The 13,673-nt window shown below is 42.8% G+C and overlaps 1 protein-coding gene across 4 annotated transcripts in view; it reads left to right on the forward strand.

Annotated features, from left to right (window-relative positions):
• Positions 1 to 13,673, forward strand: part of IL10RB (interleukin 10 receptor subunit beta) — a 43,679-nt gene that overhangs the window by 15,408 nt on the left and 14,598 nt on the right. For all 4 annotated transcript variants that reach the window (XR_008319185.1, XM_053307921.1, XM_053307922.1 and 1 more), the window contains one exon: positions 3,497 to 3,660. Coding sequence is in view for 3 of the 4 variants with exons in the window: in XM_053307921.1 (XP_053163896.1) it covers positions 3,497 to 3,660 (164 nt within the window). In the remaining variant the exon portion in view is untranslated. The remainder of the gene's footprint in view (positions 1 to 3,496; positions 3,661 to 13,673) is intronic.

Below are 13,673 nucleotides of genomic sequence, written 5' to 3' on the forward strand. Positions count from 1 at the left end.
ATTAAAACAAGATTAAAACATTAAAACAATTTAAAAACATTGTTAAATTCTAGTCTGGATGAACAAATGTCTTGACAGTCTTTTAAAAAGTTGTCAGAGATGGGGAGGCTCTTATTTCAACAGGGAGCACATTCCAAAGCCTTGGGGTAGCAATGGAGAAGCCCCGTCCCTGAGTAGCCACTAGATGAGCTGGTGGCAACTGCAGACAAACCTCTCGGTTGATGTTGAAACCTTAAAAAAAAAATTTTTTTTTAATGCACTGAGGGAGAAGGAAGTAGGCCACATATTTAAGGGATGCCACAACATGGGGATGTGTGCACTTTTTATTAACTTCTGCCGTTAAAGTATCCTTTATTATGGGTTGGTCCATTTTTAAAAGAAGCCACCTAATGGTGCAGCAGGGAAATGACTCAACTAGCAAGCCAGAGGTTGCCGTTTTGAATCCCCATATCATGCAGCAGCAATATAGGAAGATGTTGAAAGGCATCATCTCACACTGCGCAGGAGGAGGCAATGGTAAACCCCTCCTGTATTCTACCAAAAAGACTCACAGGGCTCTGTAGTTGCCAGGAGTCGACAACAACTTGACAGCACACTTTACCTTTACCATTTTTAGAACAGAAAGATATGTCTAACCTGTTCTACTGTTAGGCTGATTTTGCAGGTAATTCATATTATTTGGATAAAGAGTTGCCCATAACATGATAAATGACATTGTACATGTATCCACTATAGTTCTACTTTTTTAAAAATCTAGTGAAAATGTTTTGATATGCCACATGTCCTCAAACATGAATATTAGGATAATACATACTTCAGAATATGCTCTGCTTTACCATGGTACACATCATAAAGAACAAAGTGATACTTGTTATATATTTTAGCAAGTAAATACTCTTCTCAGTTGTTTTGTCGAAGGCTAAATATGGCACTATGTCTTAAGAACAGCTATCAAAATATACATTATTTATTATTTAGTACATTTATATACCACCCAATACAGAAAGGTCCCTGGGCGGTTAACAATATAAAACTATTAAAACATTAACATAATTACAACAATTAAAATACCTCTAATCATACCAATAACTCTAAAACCGAAGCTTTAAAATTATAAACTAAAAGCCTGACTAAACAGGTATGTTTTTAGGTCTTTCTTAAAAGCATTCAGAGAAAGGGAGACTCTAATTTTGTTAAGAAGCATGTTCCAGAGTCCTGGAGCAACTCTAGAAAAGGCCCAGTTTCGAGTCTCCACCAACCGGGCCGGTGCCAACTGCAACCAGACCTCCCCAGATGATCTTAACAGTCAGTGGGGTTGGTGATGAAGAAGGTGGCGCTCTCTTAAATACCTCAGACCCAAACCGTTTAGGGATTTATAGGTAATAACCAGCACTTTGTATCTCACCCGGAAACTTATTTGGAAGCCAGTGTAGTTCTTTTAAAATGGGTGTAATATGATCTTTTTGGGCAACCCCAGAGACCAACCTCACTGCTGCATTCTGTACTAACTGCAGTTTCTGAACTGCCTACAAAGGCAGCCCCACACATTCCATTTATGGACAGCACAGAGCAGAAGAAAAGGAAACAAAGATCCCTGCATTTGTTCTGCAGTACATTCTTATGCAAATAGTTCTAGTTGGCAATAAATCAGTACTGCTCAAACATCTTATTTACTAAGGATGTCTGTCTCTACACAATCTCTGAGTTGAGTCTCCGTCTTCACTCCATCCACCCCCCACTTTTTCATACAGTCTGTTTGCTACGCTTTTCAAAGGCACCACGTTCAGTGCCAATTCCTTTCATCAGGATTTGTAGTTGGAAATGTACCATAGTCTAATTTGAGGACCCCAGTTGCCTTATAGTGACTAACCACGAAGATGTTCATTCTAATATAAGACTCAGTTGGAGGATGTTATGTATGAGATGATGATGATGATTTATTTCTATGCCGCCCTTCCAAAAATAGCTCAGGGCGGTTTACAAAGAGAAACAATAAATAAATAAGATGGCTCCCTGTCCCCAAAGGGCTCACATTCTAAAACGAAACATAAGATAGACATCAGCAACAGTCACTGGAAGTCCTGTGCTGGGGGTGGATAGGGCCAGTTACTCTCCCCCTGCTAAATAAAGAGAATAACCACAGTAAAAGGGGCCTCTTTGCCCAGTTAGCAGGGGTTAGCAGGAGATGAGAAGGAGAGGCGTGTACCAGTAAGGAACGTGTACTTATCCCAGCTGGGCCTTTCACCCAGCCAAGGGAACCTTCTGGTCCCAGGCCATAGCTAGGCCAAGGATTGTTCCGGTTTCAAAAATACAGTAACAAATAAGCAAATGGAACAAAAACCCAAAGACTAAAGACAAAAAGCAAAATCTCAAAATAAACTGCTTTCTCCTCCTAAAGCTAGCTAAAAAGCTGTCAGCTTGACTTCTCCCATCCTAGATGTTTTCAAACCACATTAGTATCCACACAAGATGTTGTCCTTCTGTTCCGAGAACACTGTCGCTGGCCCCAGATAAATGATTTTGCTCACTCCTCCCCCGCCCCGCCCAATTCAAAACAAACCATAGTTGCATGAGCTCATTATCATACTCCAAGCTCAGCCTTGTTTTGACAAGGAGGCGAAGGTCAGAGTGCTTCACAACAGGTGCTTCTGCTGTCTTGATATTCTCAGCAAAAACAGGACCTGGAATAAACAGCACAAAATGGTGTATCCTGGGTCAGAATGGCTCTTTTTGGCCCTCTTGTTAATTTAAAATCAGACATCAAAAATTGAGTGCTGGCACATGACAATAGAATAGGAGGCCCTTGCAGGAGTGGCGGGAGGCCAATAGTGGCCCAGATTCTGCCACCGCTGCAGCCCCTAGCCCTGCCACCTGCTTCTGATGTCAGATGCAGGCAGCATTTAGCCACACCCCCTGTCTGATGTCAGATGCAGGGGCGTGGTTTAGCTCCCGAATGGGGCCACATGGCCCCATTTGGGAGCTAAATCACACCCCCTGCATCTGAGTTCAGACACGGGGGGCATGTCTGGGGTGCAAGAGGTGGCCCCTTAGGGGTGGCAGCCCGGGTTCTTTGAACCTGTCTGCTCAGTGGTGACTCTGCCCCTGGGCCCTTACCTGAAAAAAGTGTTGGGTACTTTATGCCTTCCTCGAGAAAGATGATATAGAACTAGGAGCCTATAATAGTTTTCATGGATATTCAGATGTGAATGGAATGTAAATGCTTCAAAATCAGTAAGGTAGAATGTACGGAACTCCTAGCCATTGATAATAGTTTCCTTCTGGGTTTAAGAGCCATTATTCCAGAAGCTGCAGTGATGAATAGCAAAGGACTTTAGAGTTTGTCAAAGTGCCTTGTTGGAAAGATTTGCTTACCATGTTCCAGTGTACTAATAATACGTCATCTCTTTCCCTCTCTGAATGAACACTGTACTTAAGTACTTAAAATGGAAAAAGGCTCTTTTCTCATAGGTCATTCATTTGTTTTGTTTTCTTTTAGCATATATTCTTACCAATTCAGTGACTTGTGCTCAAGAATTGCCTGCACAGAATGCAACATTACAAAGTTGCCTAAACTTGGTGATCACATAATAAGAGTTAGAACTGAGTCTGAGAAGGAAAAGTCAAAGTGGGTAAACATCAGCTTCGAACCTCTCCGTGACAGTAAGTCCTTCTTCTAGTCCAGTGGTAAACACTTTAGGATTTTGTATTATCTGGCTTTAAAACTTCACTCTCCAATTCTACACATCATTTTTAGATTTGTGAGTCTCATTTGAAATAAATTGGAAGTTGGTAAGATGTCTAAATTGACAAACCATGATTTGTGACTGACTGACAAACCAGAAGCAGAAACTGTGGCTTGAAATGATTTTGCAAAACTATGATTTGTACTAATTATGTGGTGTTGTGATATCTGGATTCACAAACCACAATTGTGTGTGTCACTATCTCTGGAGCAGGAATACTGAGCAGGAAGAAAAGGAAAGCAAACAGGCAACTCTAAATCATAGTTTGCCCCCTCAATCATCACGGGGGGGGGGTCTGTTCCACGGCTCTACTGCAGATATCAAAACCGTGAATATTGAATCATCGATAACCCTATGTGTTAGGTTCCTGGTTGGCTATTTTGAACAGAAATGGCCGATTTTCACAGGGGGAGGAGTGCCTTGCCAGTCTCTGCTGCTCCCCCCACGTCACCCTGTGCCTCTAAAGTGGCCAAAAATCATGTGGTGGTGTTTTAATGGGAGCCATTTTGTGGCTCCGATTCTTAAAATGGAGGCCGGAAATGACCTCCGTAGTCATTTCTGGCCACTCCCGACCCGCGGATACGCGAGGTCAACATGGTCCCCCCCCCCCCCCACATATGCTGAGGTCAGGTGTCATTTTCTCCTTAGGAATAGGAGAACTGGTCTTTTGGTAGCAAGCATGACTTGTCCCCTTAGCTAAGCAGGGTCTGCCCTGGTTGCATTTGAATGGGAGACCACATGTGATTACTATAAGATATTCCCCTTAGGGAATGGAGCCACTCTGAGAAGAGCAGAAGGTTTCAAGTTCCCACCCTGGCTTCTCCAAGATAGAGCTGAGAGAGATTCCTGCCTGCAACCTTGGAGAAGCTGCTGCCAGTCTGTGTAGACAATATTGAGCTAGATACACCAATGGTCTGACTCAGTATTTGGCAGCTTCCTATTTTCCTGTGACTTTGGATAATGAAACAGACATAAGATATAAGAAATTGGATATGAAAGGAAGAAAATAGTTCTAAAAGTGGCAGCAAAAAGAAAAAAGTTCAAAAGTCATCTTATTCCTTCCTTGAGCCATGTTCAATTCAATTTTTTTCCATGTCTTTGCAGAATGAGTTTTGTTCTGGGCAACATTATCAAGGTGCTGTGTGTGCATGTGCATTCAGAATGGTGCTTTCCTTATTCAGCCTGAGTGGGATCTAAAATTAACTGAGCGGACATCAAATAACTTGTGTGTATGTGTTAGAGGGAACACTGTCCATGAGGGAGATTTCAAAAAAGATCAAACAAGGACAGTCATCTCCTTTTTTCGAGCTCTTCTCCCAACCCTGTAGCCCCAGAGAGCTCTGAGAACACTCCCTCAAAGATTAGGGTGTTGCTGTTGAATGCCAGGTCGGTAAATACCAAAACAGTTCTCATCCAGGATTTGATTGTGGGTAAGCATGCTGATCTGGTATGTGTGATGGAGACCTGGTTGGATGAGCTAAGGGGCGTTGTTGTCTCCCAGCTCTGTCCTTCTGGTTTCCTGATCATGTAGCAGCCACGCCTGGAAGGTTGAGGAGGGGGTGTTGCACTCATCTGCTAAGAGACCTTTCCCATTTCCAGGTGCCCTTTCAGGCAATCTCAGAATTGCGAGATTGTCCTTGAGGGTGGACCTCTGAGATAGGCTGGGGATTCTGCTGGTGTACTGACCAAGTGGCACAGCAGGGAAATGCTTGACTAGCAAGCAGAAGGTTGCCAGTTCAAATCCCTGCTAGTACTATATTGGGTAGCAGCAATATAGGAAGATGTGGAAAGGCCATCATCTCATACTGCGCTAGAGGAGGCAATGGCAAACTCCTCCTGTATTCTACCAAAGAGAACTACAGGGCTCTGTGGGTGCCAGGAATCAAAATAGACTTGAGAGCACACTTTACTTTGCCGACCATCCCACTGCACTTCCGTCTCCCTACCTGAGCTGGCGGGGGCGGTCTCAAAGTTGGCCTTGGGTTCCTCCAAACTTATTGTCTTGGTGGATTTCAATGTCCATGCTGAGGCCCACCTAGTAGGAACAGCGCGGGATTTCATGGCCTCCATGGCAACCATGGGCCTGTCTCAGCTGGTATCTGGCTCTACCCACATGGCAGGACATACTCTGGATCTGGTTTTTGCCGACCAGGGAATAAATGAACTGGAGGTGGGCAGAGCCGGCGGAACGCAGTAAGCAAAGACCGCATGGCAGGGGGGCGCTGACATTAGGAGGGCGCCTGCTGCTCACAGCGACTTTTGTCAAAGGAAACCAAATTTGTCCAACTGTTCCCCAGGTACCTTTGCACCTAGTATTACTTCAGGCGAATTACTTTTATCACTTGTTCTTCCTAAGAATTCTCTCTGTGTAATTGCTGCACCCTCAAACGGCTTACAGGTTGCAAACTAATTTTCCAGGGAGAGAAGCGCAGGCCATGGGGAATACATTATAGGAAGAGGAGAGCCCCCAAAAGTGCCTAGCAAAACAGCCCATGTGAGAGTAGCCCTGTGTGTCTGTGAAAGAGAGAGGCAGGCCCAGAAAACATTCTCCCCCACGCCTTGGTTAAGCCTTTCTCTGGAAAGCTTTGCCCATCCTCTTCAAATCACAGAGCTTCTCTAGGACTCCCCTCATCAACAGCCACTTTGGATTCTTCTGCTTAACCAGGTTAGCAGCCAGCTGCGCCCTCGCCAGGAGGAAGGTGCAGCCTCGTGGGGCATCCCTGCAGGGAGAGCAAGGCAAAGGGGAACAGTCCAAACTGAGAGCAGCCAGAGTGGATGTTCAGCAGCAGCAGCCACCACGCCTGACTGAATCTTGTGGACCCGCCCGCAAGTTGAGGGTTGCCAAATTGCTTGTCCCAATCCTGGCAGGAAAACCAAAAGATTCGGTGGGGCAAGTCCTTTTCAGACCAGGATTTACATTCTGCCCAATGCTGGCAGCTAGTTCACTATCCTTCAAACCCCCACAGGCTTTTGCTAAGTTGTGTGTGTGTCACTGAATAAGCTGCAGCTGCAACTGGGGATGATGGGAGTTGTAGTCGGACAACAGCTGGAGAGCCCCAGGTTGGCCACCCCTGTTTTAAGTGTACAATTCGAATCTCTGAGAGCTGCTAGTCACTGCAAAAAAGGGTTTAAAAAAACCCACTGTCATGGATCTCTCCCCTTGCAGCAACTCAAGAGAGCTGTATTTAGAAATTATCATAGATGTCTCTTAAGAGGACTCGTTTGTTTTCTTTATGCTCTGCCAAAGAGTTTGCACTTCAAACCACTGATGGATAGAAGCTGAGTAAGGTAAAAAATTGCAACATGGGTCCATCCAGGAGAATTCTTAGCTATACAAATATTCCATTAACCTACACACTCACCTCTTCTAACCAAACAATAGGAAATGGATTAAAACCCACCACCAAAAAAGTCCCAATTATTAGAGCTCACCATATAGCAGGGCTTCTCAACCTTGGGTCCTCAGATGTTCTTGGATAACAACTCCCATCATTCCCAGCCACTTTGGCTGGGGATGATGGGAGTTGTAGTCCATGTATATCTGGGGATCCAAGGTTAAGAAGCCCTACCATATAGGAAACACAAGACATTTTGATCCACAGATAGCTCCTTATGAGGACCTTTTCTTCATCATTCTTTGTCAGCTCCCTTGCATTTTCTCAGACTTTTACAACCACTCATTAGTCCTGGAGCCAATGGTTTCCAATGCTTTTGCTTCCAGAGGTCAGGGAGTCCTGCTGCAATTTCCTGCTGCCTCATCTGCCTAATTGGCTTTTCTGGTATGGACACTGGCACCTAAGTTTTGGCCTTCACAAGAGGCTTCAGAAGAGGTATGCATATCAAATGAGAGAAGAACTCTGTGACCACTGTGTTCCCGGGCTAGAAGAGCAGCTATAGTTCACAACCGTGGCCTCACTGACACTCCGTGTCAGAGAAAAATTACATGAAAACAATCATTTGCATTGGGAATGAAAGATAAGAGAGCGGTAATCGATTACCATCACAGCGGGTAATCGATGGTTCCCGATTCTGATTCAAGGAAGGAGGGGCACATACTAGCTCTCTCACAACCCTCTGCCGGACATGAACTTGTGGATGCAATACAGGCAGAAAAGAATAGCTTCATTCAGCACGTATTGCCTGAGCATAGGTCTTCAAATGAGCTCTATGTTGCAATCTGTCAAATTCAAGCCAAGTCTTCCTCCACTTACACTCCAGTCTACCTCGCTGCTTCAGCTGCCGTAGTTCTTCCATATACCAAGGGGCCAGTTTTGAAGCAGGTTGGAGAGGATGCTTAGGAGCAATCGTGTCTATGGTCTGCCCCCAGAGGCTAATGGATCCACTAGGTTTCCAGACGGCCCTCAGGGATTTTCCAGTGTCCAGAGCCAGTGACTCTGTCGAGACCATGGTGGATCTCTGGAATGGAGAGACAGCCTGGGCAGTTGCTCCTAAAAGCCCTCTCCGGCTTGGTGGAGCCCATTCTGCTCTTTGGTTTTTCTCATTGCTTAGGGAGGAGAAACAACTTGGGCGACAGTTGGAACGATGCTGGAGGAAGAGTCGTGATGAATCTGACCGAACATTGGCTAGAGACCATTTTCAGGACTACTCTGTGGTGGTGGGGGCGGTGAAGAAATGCTTTTTTTCAGTTTCCATTGCATCTGCTCAGTGCAGACCAGTGGAGCTGTTTCATGTAGTAAAGACATTGCTCCACATATCCCTTGAGTTAATGGAGGAGGAATAATCTACAGCCCGTTGTGATTAGTTTGCATGTCACTTTGCAGATAAAGTTGCTCGCATCCATGGTGATCTGGACTCCAGAGTTTGGTAGTTCCAGAAGACATGCCTCTGCTGCCATCTGGTCCTATTGTGTTGGATTCTTTTCAGTTGGTGCAGCCTGAGGATGTGGCCAAATCCTGGGCAGTGTGCGGGCGACATTGCGTGCTCTTGACCCTTGCCCTTCAAGGCTAATAAAAGCTGCCAGGGAGGGTACAGGCAGATGATTGGAGGTGATTATTAAGGCTTCATTAAGGGATGGCAGGATGCCATCATGTCTCAAGGAGGCGGTGGTAAGACCATTATTTTTAAAAGCCCTCCCTTGATCCCTCCAACCCAGACAACTATAGGCCTGTTTCTAACCTTCCCTTTGGGGGCAAGGTGATAGAGCATGCAGTGGCATCCCAGCTGCAGAAGGTCTTGGATGATACAGATTATCTAGACCCTTTTCAATCTGTCTTCCGCATCAGATATGGGACTGAAACTGCTTTGGTCACTTTAGTGGATGACCTATGCCGGGAACTAAACGGGGAGTTCTTCTTTGGAGTGGCTCCAGTCCTTTCTTGGGGGGAAGGTCCAGAAAGTGCTGCTGGGGGACTATTGCTCAGCTCCGTGGCTATTGGCCTGTGGGGTCCCACAGGATTTGTTTTTGCCCCCCATGCTCTTTAACATGTACATGAAACTGCTGGGAAAGGTCATCTGGGGACTTGGACTGAGTTGTCAGCAATATGCAGATGACACTCAGCTCTATCTCTCCTTGTCACCTGATCCTAGGAGGCAGTGGATGTCCTGAATCGGGGGCTAGAGGCCGTGATGGGTTGGATGTGGGCTAATAAACTGAGATTGAATCCTGACAAGACGGAGGTAATGTTGGTCAGCAGGAGAGCCAATTGGGATGAGATTCTACTGGTTCTGGACGGGGTTGTACTCTCCTTGAAGGAGCAAGTACGCAGCTTGGGGTTATTGCTGGTCTTGGCTCTGTTTTTGGAAGCTCAGGTGGAGACGATGGCCAGGGGTGCCTTTGCACAGCTTCAGCTAGTGAGCCAGCTCGAGAAGGCAGATCTGTCCACAGTTACACATGCCTTAGTCACATCACTCCTGAATTACTGTAATATCCCTTGAAGAATATTCGGAAACTGCAGCTAGTGCAAAATGCGGCAGCTAGGATTTTATCTGGAGCTGCCCGCTGGGATCACATCAAACATTTTGAAAGAGCTACGCTGGCTACCAGCACTGTTCCCACTAAGGCGTGCACACGTGCATGTGCTCACAAGTTTTTTTGATGCACGCTCAGTTCATTATAGATCCCACTCAGGTTGAATCAGAAAGGCCCCATTCTGAATGCACATGCGCACACACTGCATTGATACTGCCACCCAGAACAAAACTCATTCCGCACAGAGATGGAAAAAAATTAGATGGGCCACTGGCAACCAGTTTGTTTCTGGGTCCAATTCAAGGTGCTGGTTTTGACTTTTAAAGCCCTTAATGGTTTGGGCCTGGGATACCTGTGTGACCACCTGCTCCCAAGGGTTGCTGCCCACTTGACGATGTCAACTGAAGGGGCTCTGCTCTGGGTGCCAACATTGAGGAAGGCTCAGCTGCCGTGCACACGGGACAGGGCCTTCTCTGTTGCTGCCCCCAGACTCTGGAATGCTTTCACTCCTCGGTCTCCATCACATTTGTAGAAAGCATGTGAAATCTTGGCTTTTTACCTAGGCTTTTATATTATTGTCTCTATTGTTGCTGCTTTGAAATTTGTATGGTTATCTTATGCTTGTATTTTAAATCTTTTTAGTCAGATCTATGTTTTTATATTTTAGCTTAATATTTTAATTGTGTAATTTTTATAGTCTTTTTTTTTTTTTAATTTTGTGTGAACCGCCTTGGGAATGTTTTAATGAAAGGCAAGATACAAATTTAACAATAAATAACTAAAATAAAAAATCTCTCTCCCCTATTTTTAATCACCAACATAGTTTCTCAAAGAAATAGCATAAAGAAATATACAAGACCCCTTATGCAAATACCTTTTTATACAAGCTGGTGAAGATAAAGCTACCAGACAGGGTTGCTCAAACTTATATGGTTGCAAATGATAGAGGAGTTTCCCTTTCATAACCTTTGATATTTGACATTCTTCCAGGATTCTGTTCCTCATCTTATACAGCTTTAAGAAAAAGAAACTGTCCAAGGAGGCCTTTGGCAATTGGCCATGTTGGGCTGTGAAATTCAAAAGGCGGACCGTGATTTTCAGTTAGTCCTAATAAAGGTGACATTCTACTGCTCCTTTGAGAAACTATGTTGGTGATAGTGGGGAGAGATGGCTGTCCTTATTTGATCTTTTTTTTAAAAAAAAACAACCTCCTTCAAGGAAGGAATAAGGTAACTTTGAACATTATTTAGTAAGCAGTGTTGGAGGTGTTATACTTTTTTCATTTTCTGCATGAGAACACTATAGTCCCAAAACCAGCTACAGTGCTGATGAAGAGGCTATGGAAATTGGAGGATGTTTGCAGTTAGTACTCACAACTGCTCTGTTAAATTATTTTAATGCATTTTATCTGCTGGCATTAATGCAATAATAATGTAAAGTTGGCTAGAGGAGAACATTTGTATATATAGTATGACTAGATTTTTAAAAACATTTTTTTAGACTACTGGGTAGCATCTATGCAAATTCAGTGACCATCTGTCACTTCAAAATTTTAATGAAAGCTAAAGTTTTTTTTTAGTTTTAGGATTTGTTGATTTCTCTTTTTTTCCTTTTCTTTTTTAAAAGTAATACAGTAATACAAAACAGAAAAGTTTTGTTTTCTTTTCATCTTCTGCGTGATCCCCACCGCACATTAAGGTCATCTGAGGAGGTTTGTCTCCAGTTACCACCAGCTCATCTGGTGGCGACTCGGAGGCGGGCCTTCTCTGTAGCTGCTCCGGGGCTGTGGAATGCGCTCCCTGTGGAAATCTGCAATTTGAATTCTCTGTTAGCCTTCTGGAGAGCCCTTAAAACGTATTTGTTTGGCCTGGCTTTCCAGGGTTTTTAAATCTGTTTTAGTATTCTAACCCAATTTTGGGGCTTTTAATCACTGTAATTTTTTTATTATTGTTTTAAAATGTTTTTAAATTGTTTAATTGTTATATTGTTTTTAATTTGTTTTAGCTCTTTATTATTTTAGTGGTTTGTTTTAATTGTAAACCGCCCTGAGCCATTTTGGAAGGGGGGTATATAAATCAAATAAATATATATATATATATTTAAAAGGAGAATTGGAGTGGTGGTGGGGAAGTAGAGGAAGAAGTCAAATTAGATGTCCTCTGGAATTGTTCCAAGGCAATAGATATGTCTGCCTTTACAAAGGGAACGCTATCCTTCTATTTACAGAGGTCTATATTATTCTTCATAAAAAATATGCCAAGGTAGTGTTTAAAACTTTATACACAATACAGTCAAATATTAAAACAACTGTTTTGAAGAAAATGTGCTACAGTGAAGTTCGACCGAATGTTTTAAATAGTGCATAGTTAGTGATCTCTTTTTAGAGTGCCTCTTTCATTTTTCTAACTCCCAATGTTACTAACTGCAGTTTGGGAATATTATGGTGATTAAACTGTTGGTGGAATTATAGGTTCATGAAATATGACAATCTGAGCCTTTTTAAAAAGTGGAAATACTTTTTAAAATATTTGTAAGGCTATAGGAGCCAGGTAAGTGAGTTTGTGCACATATTATGTTTTACTTCATTTCTGAATCAAGAAGTGGTTGCTGCCTTTTATTTTATTTATTTATCATATTTCTATACCACCTGATATGTACATCTCTAGGCGGTGTTGATTTAAAATATTCAAGTTACAAATTAAAATACATGGCAATAAAAACAATAGAATAAAATAGATATTTTAAAAAGTTATAAAATTATTAAAATTCTAATTAAAAGCCTGTGACAACAGGAGAGTCTTGAGGTTCTTCCTGAAAACAAAGAAGGAGATGCTCTTATTTCATTAGGGAGCATATTCCAAAGTCCCAGGGCAGCCACAGAGAGAGCCCAGTCATGTGCTGCCACCAAACAAGCCAGTGGCCTCCACCAAATGAGCCGGTGGCATTTTGTTCTAGTTCATAAGAGTGCTACTAAGCAATGGTCATTGAGGTTCTATTAGGGGAAATGCAGCCCAGTTCTAGCATAATGAAAGCACAATAAACCTGGTGTAAAACTATTTGACACTACCGTCCAGTGTATATATATAGGCCACAATCCCAGAATGCCACTAATGCACAGAACTTCCATTCTCAGTCATGAAGAGAATATTGGGTTCAGTAGTTACAGCAGGGAAGTTGCTGGGGCCAGGGGCTTGTTGGAACCCAAACCAAGAACTAGTAAACCTCCAAAATTCAGAACCATTCTTATGCATTTTAAAGAGAAGGAAATGTGTTGTTCGGTCTCTACTTCTCTCTCACTTTCTGTTCAGTGGGCAGGGTCCAGACAAAACCACAACTAAGCACCATTTGAAATCAATTATACAAGTTACTTATGACTAGCTTAAGTCCTGTTAATTCTAGTCATGACATAGACCCACTAACTCAGTCTGGATCCTGTCCAGAGTCAGCAAAGATAGTGCAACATGTCTGTAACCTCAAAAGAGGTGCAAAAATGAGGCAACCAAAGCATTCTATACTGTTTCTCTTCTTAGCAATATCATTGGACATTGTCTTTCTGTTTAAATAATATTTATTTAAAAAGGTTTAAAATTGATTATTGGTGATATGTGTAACATCTATTAGTCACATAAAAATGTCCCACATCACAGATAATAAAAACTAAACGTAGGGTGTGTGGGTGTCAGTCATATATGGATCATCAGGATGTCAATCAGATGGAAGGTTAGGTTTCAGAATTCCCCAGGCCCAGCTTAAACCTCAACACTGGCATTTTTACATGCATTGTCCATCCTTGCCTATTAGAATAAAGAGAGATGATGGTCAGCTGACACTTTCTTATAAGTGATCATAGCACAAACCTGTAATAAAATAAATAACATAAATTAATTAAATATATTCTTATTTAAACAAATAGTATTTAAAATGCAGGTTGAAGGGATTAAATTTAATGACAATTTAATTTAATTGTAAATATACCGTAGTCTCCTAAATTATTTTGAAGT

Source organism: Hemicordylus capensis, chromosome 3 (genome assembly GCF_027244095.1).
Source record: "Hemicordylus capensis ecotype Gifberg chromosome 3, rHemCap1.1.pri, whole genome shotgun sequence".
NCBI classification, from domain to species: Eukaryota; Metazoa; Chordata; class Lepidosauria; order Squamata; family Cordylidae; genus Hemicordylus; species Hemicordylus capensis.